Genomic DNA, 13,786 nt, shown 5'->3' with positions numbered 1-13,786 from the left:
AAAAGTTGTATCTTTCATACCTTCACATTTGCACAGCAACCATCCTCTGCTACCATTGTTAGACTTTTAGTTGCTGTGAAATGAAGAGTCTAAAGTTCTTGTTCCTTTTCACCAAACACCATTTATTTCACTTCCACAGCCTCTGCACAAAACTCTTAACACACCACCTGACAGTGGCCACCTGAAGCCCCTTTACATATCAGTGTCAATTAATTGATACTTAACATAAATGAGACAACTAATTGCAATGTCTCTCAACCCATTACTTAACACCAGTGTCACCCAGACACCCTGGCAGTACCATACATGCACTGCCAAGGTGTTCAGGTGACACTGTCAGGCTGGCAGGGGCACATCTAGGGTGCCAGGCTTGAGTGTGAAGGAGCCCTGCCTTATGAGGTCGTGTGAGCTGGGCTCGAGGACCCCCTAATCGGTAAGTTGGAGCGGTCCGGAGGCCACGGTGGGAGGTTGAGAGATCAGGATGCCTTTTAAAAATGGCGCCTGATCTCTTCCTGTGAATGTAAGTGCGGCTTGACTGGGCTTTCTCGCCGAGATCCCAACAAATCCAGAATACCTTTCAATAGTGGGTTCATTCACAGCGCTGCAGGTGCCATGAAACACCCTGCTGAACGTGCCCAAAATGGGCCTCTTTTATTCCCCAATAAATCACGCCTGTTCTTTAGTGGGAAGCAGGAGGTGTGTGTCAGGCATGGACAAGATGAGCTTGGAGGCGGCAGGTGGGAAGATTGGAGAGAAACTCGAGTAAGCACTGGTGCTAATTGTAACATCTCCCCACAACTGTCTTCTTGGGATCGGCTGGTTAAGCATGGACAAGCTATTGAACTTGTGGGAAAATTATATGAGGTGTTCATCCATTGACAGACTGAGTCAATAGATTAATTTATGAACATAAGTTACACATTTATAAATAGCTAATTTTGCAACTGCAGCATTGGAAATATAAATGCAACAGTATGCAGAGAAAATACGCCCCCCACCCCCCCCCAGCAATTTTGATAGTCAGGTTAATTTACGCAAAATGCTAATTATAAATTAGAATTCAAAAGTGAAAACATTCTAGAGTAACCTTAGATCTATAAAAAATATATCCTGGCACATGGATAGGGCATCTGGGGGCTGATTGAGCTTCCCAGGTCGATACAAGATATCATAATTATAGTGGAGAGTTCGATCCTCCACCTTAGGATTTTGTTATTCTTGATCTTGCCCCGCTGCGTATTGTTAACCATGAAGGCAACCGACCGTTGGTCAGTGAGGAGAGTGAATCTCCTGTCGGCCAGGTAAAGCCTCCAATGTCGCACAGCTTCCACAATGGCATCGGCTTCCTTTTCCACGGAGGAGTGTTGAATTTCGGAGCCCTGCAGGATATGGGAGAAGAAAGCCACGGGCCTGCCCGCCTGGTTGAGGCTAGCGGCCAGAGCAAAGTCAGACGCATCGCTCTCCATTTGGAACGGGATGGACTCGTCCACAGCGTGCATCGCGGCTTTGGCAATATCTGCCTTGATGCGGTTGAAGGCCATGCGGGCCTCAGCCGTCAGGGGAAAAATGGTGGATTTAATGAGTGGCCGGGCCTTGTCTGCATAATTGGGGACCCACTGGGCATAATAGGAAAAGAACCCCAGGCATCTCTTCAGGGCCTTGGGGCAGTGGGGCAGTGGCAGTTCCAGGGGAGGGTACATGCGGTCGGGATCGGGCCCTAGGACTCCATTTTCCACAATGTAGCCAAGGATGGCTAGGCGGGTTGTGCGGAAAACGCATTTCTCCTTATTGTATGTTAGGTTAAGGAGCTTGGCGGTGTGGAGGAAATGTTGGAGGTTTGCGTCAGGGTCTTTCTGGTCATGGCCGCAGATGGTGACATTATCCAGATACAGGAACGTGGCCCGCAGCCCGTACTGGTCAACCATTCAGTCCATCTCCCGTTGGAAGACCGAGACTCCATTGGTGACGCCGAAGGGGACACTGAGGAAGTGGTAGAGGCGGCCATCTGCTTCGAAGGCAGTGTTTTGGCGGTCCTCCGGGCGGATAGGGAGCTGGTGGTACCCGGACATCAAGTCAATAGTGGAGAAGACTCGGTACTGAGAAATTTGATTGACCATGTCAGATATGCGGGTGAGAGGGTACGCATCGAGCTGCGTGTACCGGTTGATGGTCTGACTGTAGTTGATGACCATCCGGTGCTTCTCCCCAGTTTTGACGACCACCATTTGGGCTCTCCAGGGCCTAGTACTGGCCTCTATGATCCCTTCCCGCAGGGGTTGCTGGACCTCCGACCTGATAAAGGCCTTGCTCCGAGCACTGTATCATCTGCTCCTAGTGGTGACGGGCTTACAGTCCAGGGTGAGGTTAGCAAAGAGTGGTGGTGGGGCGACCTTAAGGGTCGAGAGGCTACAGACGGTGAGAGGGGGCAGGGGTCCATCGAACTCCAAGGTAAGACTTTTGAGGTAGCATTGGAAATCTAGACCTTGTAGTAGGGCAGTGCAGAGCTGGGGGAGGACGTAGAGCGTGAAACATTTGTACTCGACGCCCCGTACTGTAAGGGTTGCGACACAGTACACACGGACTTCCACGGAATGTGATTCGGAAGCCAGGGAGATTTTCTAGGTCGCGGGTAAAAGTGGGAGGGAGCAGCGCCGTACCGCACCTGGGTGAATGAAATTCTCCTTGCTCCCGGAGTCGAAAAGGCAGGTCATCTCGTGGTCGTTGATCCGGTCGGCCATCATGGATTTAGTGAGGTGATGAAGTTGAGATTGGTCGAGGGTGATGGAGGCAAGCTTTGGGAGGTGGGTGGGCTGATTGAGGGTAGCAGAGGCCAGCGTATGATCTGGTGAGCAGGGGTTCCGGGAGGTGGCGAGGTGATTCCAAGATGGTGGCCCCCACGGTTCGCACGTATCGGGTGGCGTCGAAGATGGTGGCCAACATGGCGGCCCCCACGACTCGCACGTGGCGGGTGACGTGGAAGGCGGGGGCGGTCCCCGCGGGCTACACGCAGCGCTGCTGGGTTTAGAAACAGGTTGGGCCTGGCAGACTTTAGAGAAGTGGCCCTTCTTTCCGCACCCGTTGCAGATCGCGCTCCTCACTGGGCAACATTTCGGGCCTCCGGAGTTGGTGGGTCACGGCGCGGCACAGACTTGCGGCGCCCCTGGGTCGGGTGATGGCGGCGCCCACGACGTCCACGAGGGTGCCGCGTGGTCGGAGGTGTAGGCATCCATGTTATGGAAGGCCACTTCCAATGAGTCCGAGAGTTGGACTGTGTCTTGGAGGTCGAGTGAACCCCTTTCTAGTAGGCGCTGTCGGAGGTATTTGGATTTTATGCCTGCGACATAGGCACCTTGGATCAGCAATTCGGTGTGCTTGACAGCCGATACCGCCTTACAACTGCAGTTCCGGCCGAGTACCCGCAAGGCGCACAGAAATTCAGCTTGCGATTCTCCGGGGCGCTGTCACCTCATGGCAAGGAGATGCCTAGCATACACCTCGTTGACTTCCTTAACATACTGCCCCTTCAACAGCGCTATCGCATCCTCAAACGAGCTAGCGTCTCTGATAAAAAGGAAAACTTGCGGGCTCACCCGGGAGTTGAGGACTCACAGCTTATGGGTCTCAGCGACGGCAGCGGAGGAATCAATGTAAGATTCGAAGCAGCTTAGCCAGTGTTCAAACATGGCAGTGGCGTCGGCTGCTTGGGAGTGCAGCTCCAGGCGATCAGGCTTGAGTGATGGATCCATCTTAAGATTTTAGCTGATTAAATTGATGTACCATCAATGACGGCAGACGAGAGTCGGAAGAGTAAACTGTGGCTTTAATCAGCTAAAAGACACCTGCTGCCAGCCGGTCCCAGAATGAGGGCAGGGCTGGAGGTTAGCTAGCTTTATACTCGAGCCCGAGGGGCGGAGCCAGCAGGGACAAACCCAGACATGTAACAAACAGTAAGAACAGTAAGTACCATAAGTAAGAACAGTATGTACAATAAAATACAGTGGTTCACCACATGTTGTAAGGCAGCAGTGCTAAATTAGTGTGCCATCTTGTAACCTGTGTTAAATGGGCTTCTACCTTGTTTACTTTAATTATTTTATTCATGTATAATTATCTCAATTAAATGTTGTGTTCTGATGTTTCAGTGAGACATTTGTGACTCTTGTAAAGTTTAATGTAAAACATTTATTAACAAGAATAATTTTATAAATACAAAACTTTGAAACCAGTTAAAATTTAACTCAATGTTTAACTTTATCAGCTGAACAATGACGTACAACCACCTCAATGTTTACAAATTTCTTGCAATAAAATATATTTTCTTATTTAAACACATGGTCCCCTCTATTTGTAAAGGGGAGGGAGGGGAGAGGGGGAGGGGAGGGATGGTGGGGGAAGAGGCGAGTTTTGACAATTGTTAATTGACAAGCTCAACGTGTGAAAGCAGCAGCTGCTGAAGCACAGTATCCTGGCACACATCTACTCTGACATCATTTCAGGATGTCCTTTCGTAGTACACTCTTAAGGGTGGATGATTGATTCGCTGCAATACCTGTCAGACAAGTAATACACATTAGCTTACAGGAGGCTTGCATAAATTAACTGAGCATTCAACTTTATTATTTAATCACTGAGCCATCTAAGAATGAACATTAAATCAAGGAGACTTATAAACAACTCATCTTAAAATGCTTTGCAAAATCCAAATGTACTTTAGCTCTGAATCAGTTGGGAGGGCAGGCGTGCTAACATTAGTGTCCTTGAAGGAATCAATAACACCAGTATCAAGGCCATGATCATCCAAAACAAACTCCACAGGGCCGCCCATATGCTAGGATGTCAGAGTTCCGACGGCCAAATTTTCTTCACCCAGCTCAAGAAAGGATCCCGAACAAGAGGAGGCCAAAGGAAGCTCTTCAAAGACACCTTGTAGGCTTACCTCAAGAACTGGAACATAGACGTCAATGCCTGGGAGACCTTTGCTGAGAAGAGACCTACTGAGAGGAACCTCCTGATTGAAGGGTCACAATTCTTTGAGAACACCCGGCGGCAAGAGGAGGACCGGAAAAGGAGCCTGAGAAAGGAATATCCGCGATTTAACGTTCAAGGACCGATCCCACCTTTTGGAAACTCCTGCCAAGTGAATGATTGAAGATGCGGCTCTCTGATTGGGTCCATCAGCCACTCAATGACCCACAGAACCCATGACCAGTAACACTGAGTATCTTAGGTAGACAATCTTACTCGTTAGTGAGTGACGACTGCATTCTATTCATTATAGTTCCTTTAATTAAATTAACGTCCTCATGATAACCAAAGTTTTTAAAAAATCATTCTTTCACCTTCTGTGACTCAAAGTCACTTTATACAGTAAAGCACTCTTTTAATGGAATTAATTGCCTCATGAAAAACCAAAGTTTAAAAGAATAAAAATACATCTTCCTTTCATTTTATTTGCAGTTTCAACATATTTACAAATGCTAAGCACTAACAATATAGAACTTTCACCAACCACAAATATGTCTCCCGATGTCCCCTGCCTCTGCTAGACTGAAAAATTTCAGTGTAAATAAAAAGATGTAAAAACTCACCAAAAAATCCAGGTTTGTGGCCCAAGTTAGCGCTGCAGCTGGAATTTTCATCCAGCAGCGCAGGGCTTCAAGCTGTCATAACAAAAACTGCTGGGCATTTAAATGCCACAGGCTTTTAGCGCGCATGCACTTACGGGTCATCACACAGCGCATGTGCAGCGCCCCAGCGATTTAGAGTGGCGAATCCTCCAGGAAGTTATGGGCCATTATTTTTTATGACTTGCTCAAACATATTCATTATTAAGTGCCTTTTTTTGATAATAACTATCAAGGAGCCTTAAAGCAATTGTAAATAAAATCCAGGAAATAGTCAGCTTTTGATAAAGAACCATCCAGGCTTGCAACGTTATCTCCCTTCTCTCTCCACAGATGCTGTCAGACCTGCTGAGATTTCCCAGTATTTTCTGGTTTTGTTCCAGGAAATACAAATCTAGCTCATTGGAAAGTACTGAAAATATTTTTTCAATATGGAAATCAAATTTCAGTTTTGTTGGGAGGATATATCCTTCAATCGTTAATCAAACTGGCGATGTAATTATGCATCATTTGAGTAAGCAATTAAAGCACATTTTTTCATTGTTGGCTCGCTGCAAACATTAGAGTGTTTGTTTATTTTCTTTACGACTCTCCAATTTGGTCGCAATGTTTTTGTGTAAAAGAATTTTTTTAATGCATCGATTTAAGTAGGTTAGTTATGTTTGACTGTGAGCTCAGGATTGGAGGACATGGGTTTAAAAATAAGTATTTGTGATTATCGTTTCTTTAAGCAAAAGTTGTGTCTATGTGAACAAACTTTTGAGATGAACAGCTGATGTATCCTGATTAACAGCTTTCAGAAAGAGCTGGGGAAATATATGATTCAGAAATGGAGTTGTGGGCTACATGCATTGAATGAGCAGAATGGTTCCTAAGCTGCTTGCTCCCTGGCAAAAGAAGACAATAAGTGAAGTACCAATAATGTAGAATTTATGATTAATCAGATATTCGATAGGTTTAATATTCTGAACGGGATCTACGGGGTGGGGATGCTTGTCTTCCCCATGTTCCTTGCGGAGTATAAGCTCGCCTGCTAGGGGTGGGGTATCTCAATTACCCAGCGTATATAAGGTGTGCCTGTAAGACACCGACCAAGCAGGAGCCCGGTAGGGGTCTTCCGGGAACTGTGCATATATCGTTTTTAAATAAAACTTTGTTCTTGTCATACTCGATGTGGACTCCCTGTGTCCTTGCTAAAATAGGCTTCCTCAACTTAAACTCGACTCTGGAAAGTTGTTCCTTGCTGACACATTCTTCAGGAGGTTAAGTGAATTGGAGATAAAGTTTAAAATCAAGTGGACTGCATCTGATACATACATGGCTGAAATAACATTGTTTGGATGAATGATCCTGCAGCAATCAATAATAGATAGAAGATTGGGTTCTGTTATCAGTAATAGTAGGCCTACCCGAGGTCCATCCATCAATATAATCCACAACAAGACAGACAGAGACTGAGAAAATAGGAACAGAGGAACAATTGTAGTCTATATACCGCCTCAACTCTGTTCAATCATTCAATTAAATCATGACTGATGTGCATCTTAACTTCATTTACCTTCCTATGTGAGAAAAGGCAAGTCCACATATTGCCTCACTATATTTTTTAATGAATTGTTCCCCCAGAAACATCCAGACGTAAAGCAAAATGAGTTAAATAAGAAAGTGGAAAGGAAGAGGAGGAGATGAGTGAGATAAACCACAGAAAGTAACCTACCATGGATCATCATACACCTGGTTCTTCCTCTGTCCCCAAACTCATTAAAAAAAGTCAAAGACTGAATCATTTTAAAGAAAGAAAGCTATGTTAATATTTGTGCAACTTGTTAGAGAATTTTTGCCATTTACACAATTTCCCCAGTGGTTTCGCAGATCTGTCATGGTTTTAAACAAGAGATTGAGACAAATACTTGGAAATCACAACCGCCTCATTCTTTATATAATTATCAATCAAAATCTTGTAACAATACAGCTTCCAGTTTTGTAATAAGGTTAAGACAGGCCATACAAACCATTCAAGCATATGATTATTGTAGACATTTTGAATATTTTCACTATTTTCAATATTCCGATTCAATATTTCACACATAAAAATCGATAACATTGTTGAACTACTGAGTAATACCATATTCATGTGAACTGCCTGACTGTTTTTGTCTTTTAGCTGTAAGTACATCGTAAGACTGTAGGTATGCTGGCATATCAATCTACTTAGTTCATTCAATACTTAATTATCAAGCATTTAATGTTTTGAAGTGACTGTAGATGATTAATTTAGGAAATGTTGGTGTGCTGTGACACCGATAGGCATGGGTACGCTAAAAGTATGAACTGCCTGTAAATGTAGCTTGGCTTGCAAAAAACACTTCTTTAGCTGGACAAATCCAGCTGAAAGAGTGACCACAGACCAACTGTCAGTTAACTTTTGTTTCAACTACTCAGGGCCGGGTCTCCCGGGTCTCCCCCCCCCCCACCCCCACCCCCCCCCCCACCCCCACCCCCCCGCCCCCCCCTGCAGCGTGCAATGCCGTGGTGGAGGTGAATGCCATTGGGATTTCCAGCTTTTCACACCATCCGCTGTAAGGGAACCCACTGTGGGGGATTGCCGACCGCGGGACTGGAATATCCCATGAGCAGAAGCAGCCAAAAAATCCTGCCCTCTAAAACCAGGGAGTGGATAAAATTCCATGGGCAGGACTTTTAGATACTGAAAGGAATGGGTAGAGTTGGGTGGCGTTCTTGATGGAGAGGCCAGACAAGGAGGGAGCATCTGTGAGGGACAGACCTTTAGGGCGTCATCTGATATGGAAAGGGATCCTTGAGGGAGCCGAAACCCAAACAGGGTATCCTACAAGGCTTTATTCTTGAATTCGGCCAGCCAGCCTCAAAATTGAGGCCATTCAGGAAGCAGTGGGTAACTCACCTCCTGATCCCCAAGACCTGTCCACCATCTCCAACGGACAAGTCAGGAGTGTAAAGGAATGCTCTCCACTTGCCTGGATGAGTGCAGCTCCAACAACACTCAAGAGGCTTGTAGCCATCCAGGACAATGCAGCCAGCTTGATTGCTGGCCCTTCCACAAACATTCAATCCCTCCATCACCGACAAACAGTGGCAGCCGTGTGTACCATCTACAAGATGCACTGCATGAACTCACCAAGGTTCCTTAGGCAGCACATTCCAAACTCAATGTAGGTGTAACTACATCTCAGGGATTGTAGCGGTTCAAGAAGGCAGCTCCCCATAACCCTCTGAAGGGCAATTCAGGCTGGGCAATAAAAGCTGGCCTAACCAGCGACGCCCATATCCCGTAAAAATGAATTTAAAAAAGGTGACCAACAATTGGTCTCAATTTGGGCAAAGGCAGAGGAGCTACCTTAGGCCTCGCTCCATGTAAAATTATGGACAGAACGAGGGTAAGAATTTGTATATCATTTTATCTTCAAGTAAAGAACCAAGATTAAAGTTTTACAAATTCTAATCATGTGATTGGCACATTTACAAGTAACACAGGGGACCATACAATTCTGCCCCATTTTACAGTTGCATGGAAATTTAACAGAAGATAGAATAGCATCAAATAAATGCTGCTATTTAGCAATATGGATCACAGACAAATACTTGGAATCATACCAAAGTAATGAAAATTATTGCTGTGGACTTTCATTCTGGGTAATTCTTGGGTAGATCAATTGATATTCATGCAAAATGGTTAGCTATGCTGCAATAGGGTTTTCTTGGCTACAATGAAAACAAAATTACTTTTCAATAAATGGCTTCAAAGTCCATCTGTTAGCTAAGGTGATTTTTGGATGATAATAGATAAGTAACAGATAGAATCATTGTTATCCTCTAATGGTGCACTGTATTATCGTGAACATTGACTGCTATGGATAAGATTTATTCAAGTGCATTAGTAAGATATTTCACTTTGCCTTCCCTTGCCTGACTGTTACAATGCAGGCAATTTTAATCTAACCAGTGTAAGGTTTTCGGGCAATTCGGCCCTTTTGGAGAAACTCAGAGACTGTAAACTGACTTTCCAGCCAAGGGAACAGAACCAGTTTTCCCAGCAGGCTTGGCCCGCTGAGCTGAGTGGGGACATAAGCACATAAATATTTACAAACACCCCCCTAGGAGCTACAAGGAAGAAGGAGCCAGACAACAAGATAACATCAAGACACAGACAAAGGGGCACGGGAATACACAGGAGGCTTGCATGCAAGCAGGACAATGGGATGGTCATAGCCCCATGCAAATGTAAATGACCTGGCCTCCACCAGAGCAGAATCCAATCAACACCCCATCAACATAGCAGCATCTCCGGAGCAGATGGAAGTCTTTGAAAATCTTCAAGGGAGCTCAACCTCGTTATCTCAAAAAACAGACTGGAGGCGGACCTAGGGGAGGTACTCCCATCTCGACAGCTCTGACCGGCTCAAAGGGGGCGGGACCAGCGGGAACTTTAAAACTTACCTTTTCAATGCAAAAGGGGCTGGCCGATCACAGAACAAAGCCAGGTAAAGCAATATAAAAGGGGCTGTGTTTTCAATTGGGGGTCTCTTCGTTCCTGGCTCGACCTCTGCACCCCTGACTTGACCTCTGCAGCCTGTGACCGTAAGTAACCCGCAGCAGCTTGCGAAGCTCCCTTGATTTTAATAGTGGTTGAGGCTTTGGGGAAGGAAACTTGTTTTGTGCCTTGTGATTTTGCTAAAACCTGTGTAACCGTAAGAATTTTCGTTGTGTCCGCTATATTACTTTTGAATAGACTTAGTTGTATTAGAGCATAAGATTTTATTGTGTTTCTTCTGTTGATGATTTTGACCTGGGTTTTACAATAAATCTTGATTTGATGCTAATTGGAGTCGTTTAAATTCTTCAATCCTTCACCAGCGATCTCTGACCAAGTCATTGTTAAAAATACTCCTCACCTTAATTCCGGGTTCAGGAATCGAGGGTCATCTTGAGCGGTTCACTCAGGACAGACTGCTGGTTAGGAAATAAACAGCAGTGTCCTATTCTCTCTCTTGGGAAGGCTACTCTAGTGGAGTAGGAACCGGGTGGGGGTTGTACCACCGGCAAGAGAGAGAATCACCTGGGTATTGGTAGGGGTCTGGAGATCTGTGTGATATAAGTCTCAGGCTGTCGGTTAGGAATAAACAGCAGGCTTGAATCAGTGCTCTCTTCAGTGGAAGTGTCCCAGTGCGACATCCCCTGGCCTCTGAAGTTTCAGTGCCAGCTGAAGAGAGACACACACAGATATTCAAACCCCAGATATCGGCCCAGTAGTGGAGTAGCGGAGATGGCACCCTCTACAATGGCGACCGCGGCAGGAGCCCGGTGGTTTGGAGTATGTGACTTGGCAGAGGGGGTGAGGGAACGAAGCAAAATGGAGGAGAGAATATCCTCATATTTGTGGCAAAAGGTCAACCTCACCAAACCTTGGGTCTCAGAATTGATCAATGCGGAGCAACCGGTAATGGCAGCGGCTGCATGGACAGAAAGCAAGGCGCACAAAAGGCACTTGGAGAAGGCAGTTTGGCTGGTTTGCCTGTCCGAGCAGGTAGTCAAGACAGAGGATAGGGTCGAAGAGTTAGAGCAGGAGTTGAGAGAAGTGAGGGCCAGCGCAGGGGACAGCGCTAGCGCAGCGGAACGACTGCGGGAAGAAATGGCAGAAATGAAACAGGAAAGCGAGTCTAACCGGTGTGAGAAGGACTATCTCCACTGCCAGATAGTGGAGGGTAAAGAAAAGGAACGGAGGCTCCAGGAACTCTATGCTCGGAGTACAGAGCAGTGTAGGAAGCTGGAGGGGAAGTTCCGGGACATCCAGGCAGCGTACCGAGTGGCTCGCGAGGAAGTAGGGGACTGTGCCCATGGGCCGTGCCAGGCACGAATAACGGAGTTGGAGGAGGCCTTGTCCAGGTTCAGGGGACAGATACACCTGGTAGGTCCAGGGGGGTTCCCTAGGGGCAAGGTGCTCCTCGCAGCGGATGATTCCCCAAAGGCCAAGGGGAATAGACCGCCTCCTGAGGCACCGGGATTGTGTCCGGGCCGGCAGGGGGGGATCGGACTGCACGTTCAGGGGCAAGTCCAAGGGGGGTCGGCAGGGTACCCCCAGCTGGCGGCGTGTCCGCCTGGTTTCGTATGTGGGTCACCATGGGATGGGGACAGACCGCTGCCTGGGATGCCGGTGATGGGGCCGGGTCAGCAGGTAGGGTTTAGACCGCCCGGTCAGGGGCAGGTCCAAGGGGGGTCAGTGGTGTATCCCCAGATAGCGGCGTCTCCTATATGGGTAGTTAGCCCGGGGACAGGGGGGCTACCCAACGAGGCAGGAGAGCTGGACAGTGGGGAGGAGGAGCAGGAACCCCAGGTAGGGCAGATGTGCCCTGTCAGGCAAAGAAGGTATGGTCCCCCGGCGGGGATGGCAAACAGGGGACCGGTTGAGGGCGACATTATCGTTCCTCATGGGGCATCCGCGCTCAGGGGGATGGTGGCCCACGTTCCCAGACTAACTCCAAAGGGGGATCCGTCGCTGCATTTTATGGAGGTGGAACAGGCTGCCAACATCAATGACTGCGACGAAGGGGAGCAAATAAAGATGCTCCTGATAACCCTAGATGCCCAGCTATGCAGGACAGTGACCTCTGGGAATGGGGGAAGACCTGACACCTGGGCGGCAGCACAGACTGCTGTTCTGGAGGCAATGGGTTTGAATCTGGGGAGCCCTTTCATGAGGGTGGGGGAAACCAAACAGCAACCAGGGGAATCTCCCACCATGTTCGCAGACAGACTGTGGACTGTCTATGTGGAGGCGTGTGGGGCTCCCGCGGATAGGAAGAATTTAGATGAGAGAACAGCCCACTGGCTGAAGACCCTCGTAGCTAACTGTCTCCCTCACGTTAGGGCAAAGGCCGAACACTGGTTCGACCCGCAGAGTCCGGACCTTAATGAGGCAGAGGTCCTTAGGAAACTCACCCTTGCATATCGTAATGGGGAGAGGGGTGAGGACAAGCCCCTTAAGGGTAGGGTGCATGAAATCGCGCCAGCAGCCCCTAAGAGAGAGTGGAAGCATGAGAAATACTTATGCTACGGGTGTGGGAAGGCCGGGCATTTCAAGAGGGAATGTAAAAACCCTAGCAAGGAGGAGAGGGCTCCCGCAGTAGAGAGTCAGACCCCGGCGGCAGGAGCAGCTGCCCCGGAAACCTTCGAGGTAAAGAAACTTTTAGCCTTTTTGCAGAGCCTAGCAGCTGGGTCGGGACAGGTGGCAATGGCAACGGGCCAGGGCCTGCCCGCACCCACACCACAAGAACCCGTATGACTACCCAGGGAGCAGCCTCAGGAAAAAGGGAGCGCAGGGGTAGTTCTAGCCCCAGACCCTGGTCCGGTCCAGGTGCAGGGTCCCATTCTGGAGGCTGCCCCAGCGGCTATTTGCAGTTTAAATCCCTTAAGGTGGGACCCATGCGAACGCCACATCAGTCAATTTAAATTGTTCCACCCCATAAGGACAAAAAAGAGCAAGGTGGGGGGAAGACGGGGGGTGGTAGTGGAGAAACCCCCCGTAGAATTAACGACGGTGGGGGAGGTCCCTGACTCCACGGTCACACAACCGGTGACAAGGTGCTGTCCCGAAGGGGCAGTCCCAAAGAGACCGACCGTGCTGCAAGCACCCAGCCCAGGGACAGGAACGATTCCCAAGCCCTTACCTGTGGGTCAGGTAGCCTGCCTTAGTATAGAGGCTAAGGAGGCGGAGGAAGTGGAGGTATCACCTTGGGTTTGGGAACCAGTCAGGGGACGAAGGAGCAATCGGGTCTCCAAGCCCCCGGTAAGATGGTCCCCATCACACCTCCCTGTCACCCGGTCCCGCAGTAAGGGGGCCCGAGTAGAAGGGAGCGATGAGGGATCACCGAACCCTGTTGGGAAAGGAGAGGCAAGGGGCAGCCCGAACCCCCGGGAGGGGACGGTCTGGCCCGAGCCGTTGGACCAAACAGGTGGACTGCCCCAGTTTAGCGGGGCACAGTTTTAATTTGGCCACCCGGAGACGGGTGGCATTGTATATATCATATTCCTTTTTCTTTCCCCCTGCTAGTTCTAATTAGTGTGTAGTTGTGTGTGAAGTATTTAGGATCGTGGGAACACAGAAGCGCCTGGTGCAAGGGTAAAAT

General features: G+C 48.2%; 1 protein-coding gene across 2 annotated transcripts in view; it reads right to left on the bottom strand.

The window, feature by feature from the left end:
• Positions 1-4,386: 4,386 nt before the first annotated feature.
• The window catches only part of LOC140408873 (uncharacterized), a 98,371-nt gene continuing 88,971 nt past the window's right edge, over positions 4,387-13,786 (bottom strand). For both annotated transcript variants that reach the window (XR_011940229.1, XM_072496688.1), the window contains one exon: positions 4,387-4,549. Coding sequence is in view for 1 of the 2 variants with exons in the window: in XM_072496688.1 (XP_072352789.1) it covers positions 4,493-4,549 (57 nt within the window). In the remaining variant the exon portion in view is untranslated. The remainder of the gene's footprint in view (positions 4,550-13,786) is intronic.

The sequence above is a fragment of the Scyliorhinus torazame genome, chromosome 3 (assembly GCF_047496885.1).
Source record: "Scyliorhinus torazame isolate Kashiwa2021f chromosome 3, sScyTor2.1, whole genome shotgun sequence".
Lineage (NCBI taxonomy): Eukaryota > Metazoa > Chordata > Chondrichthyes > Carcharhiniformes > Scyliorhinidae > Scyliorhinus > Scyliorhinus torazame.
The sequence above is the reverse complement of the archived record's forward strand: the minus strand, read 5'-3'. Positions and strand labels throughout refer to the sequence as shown.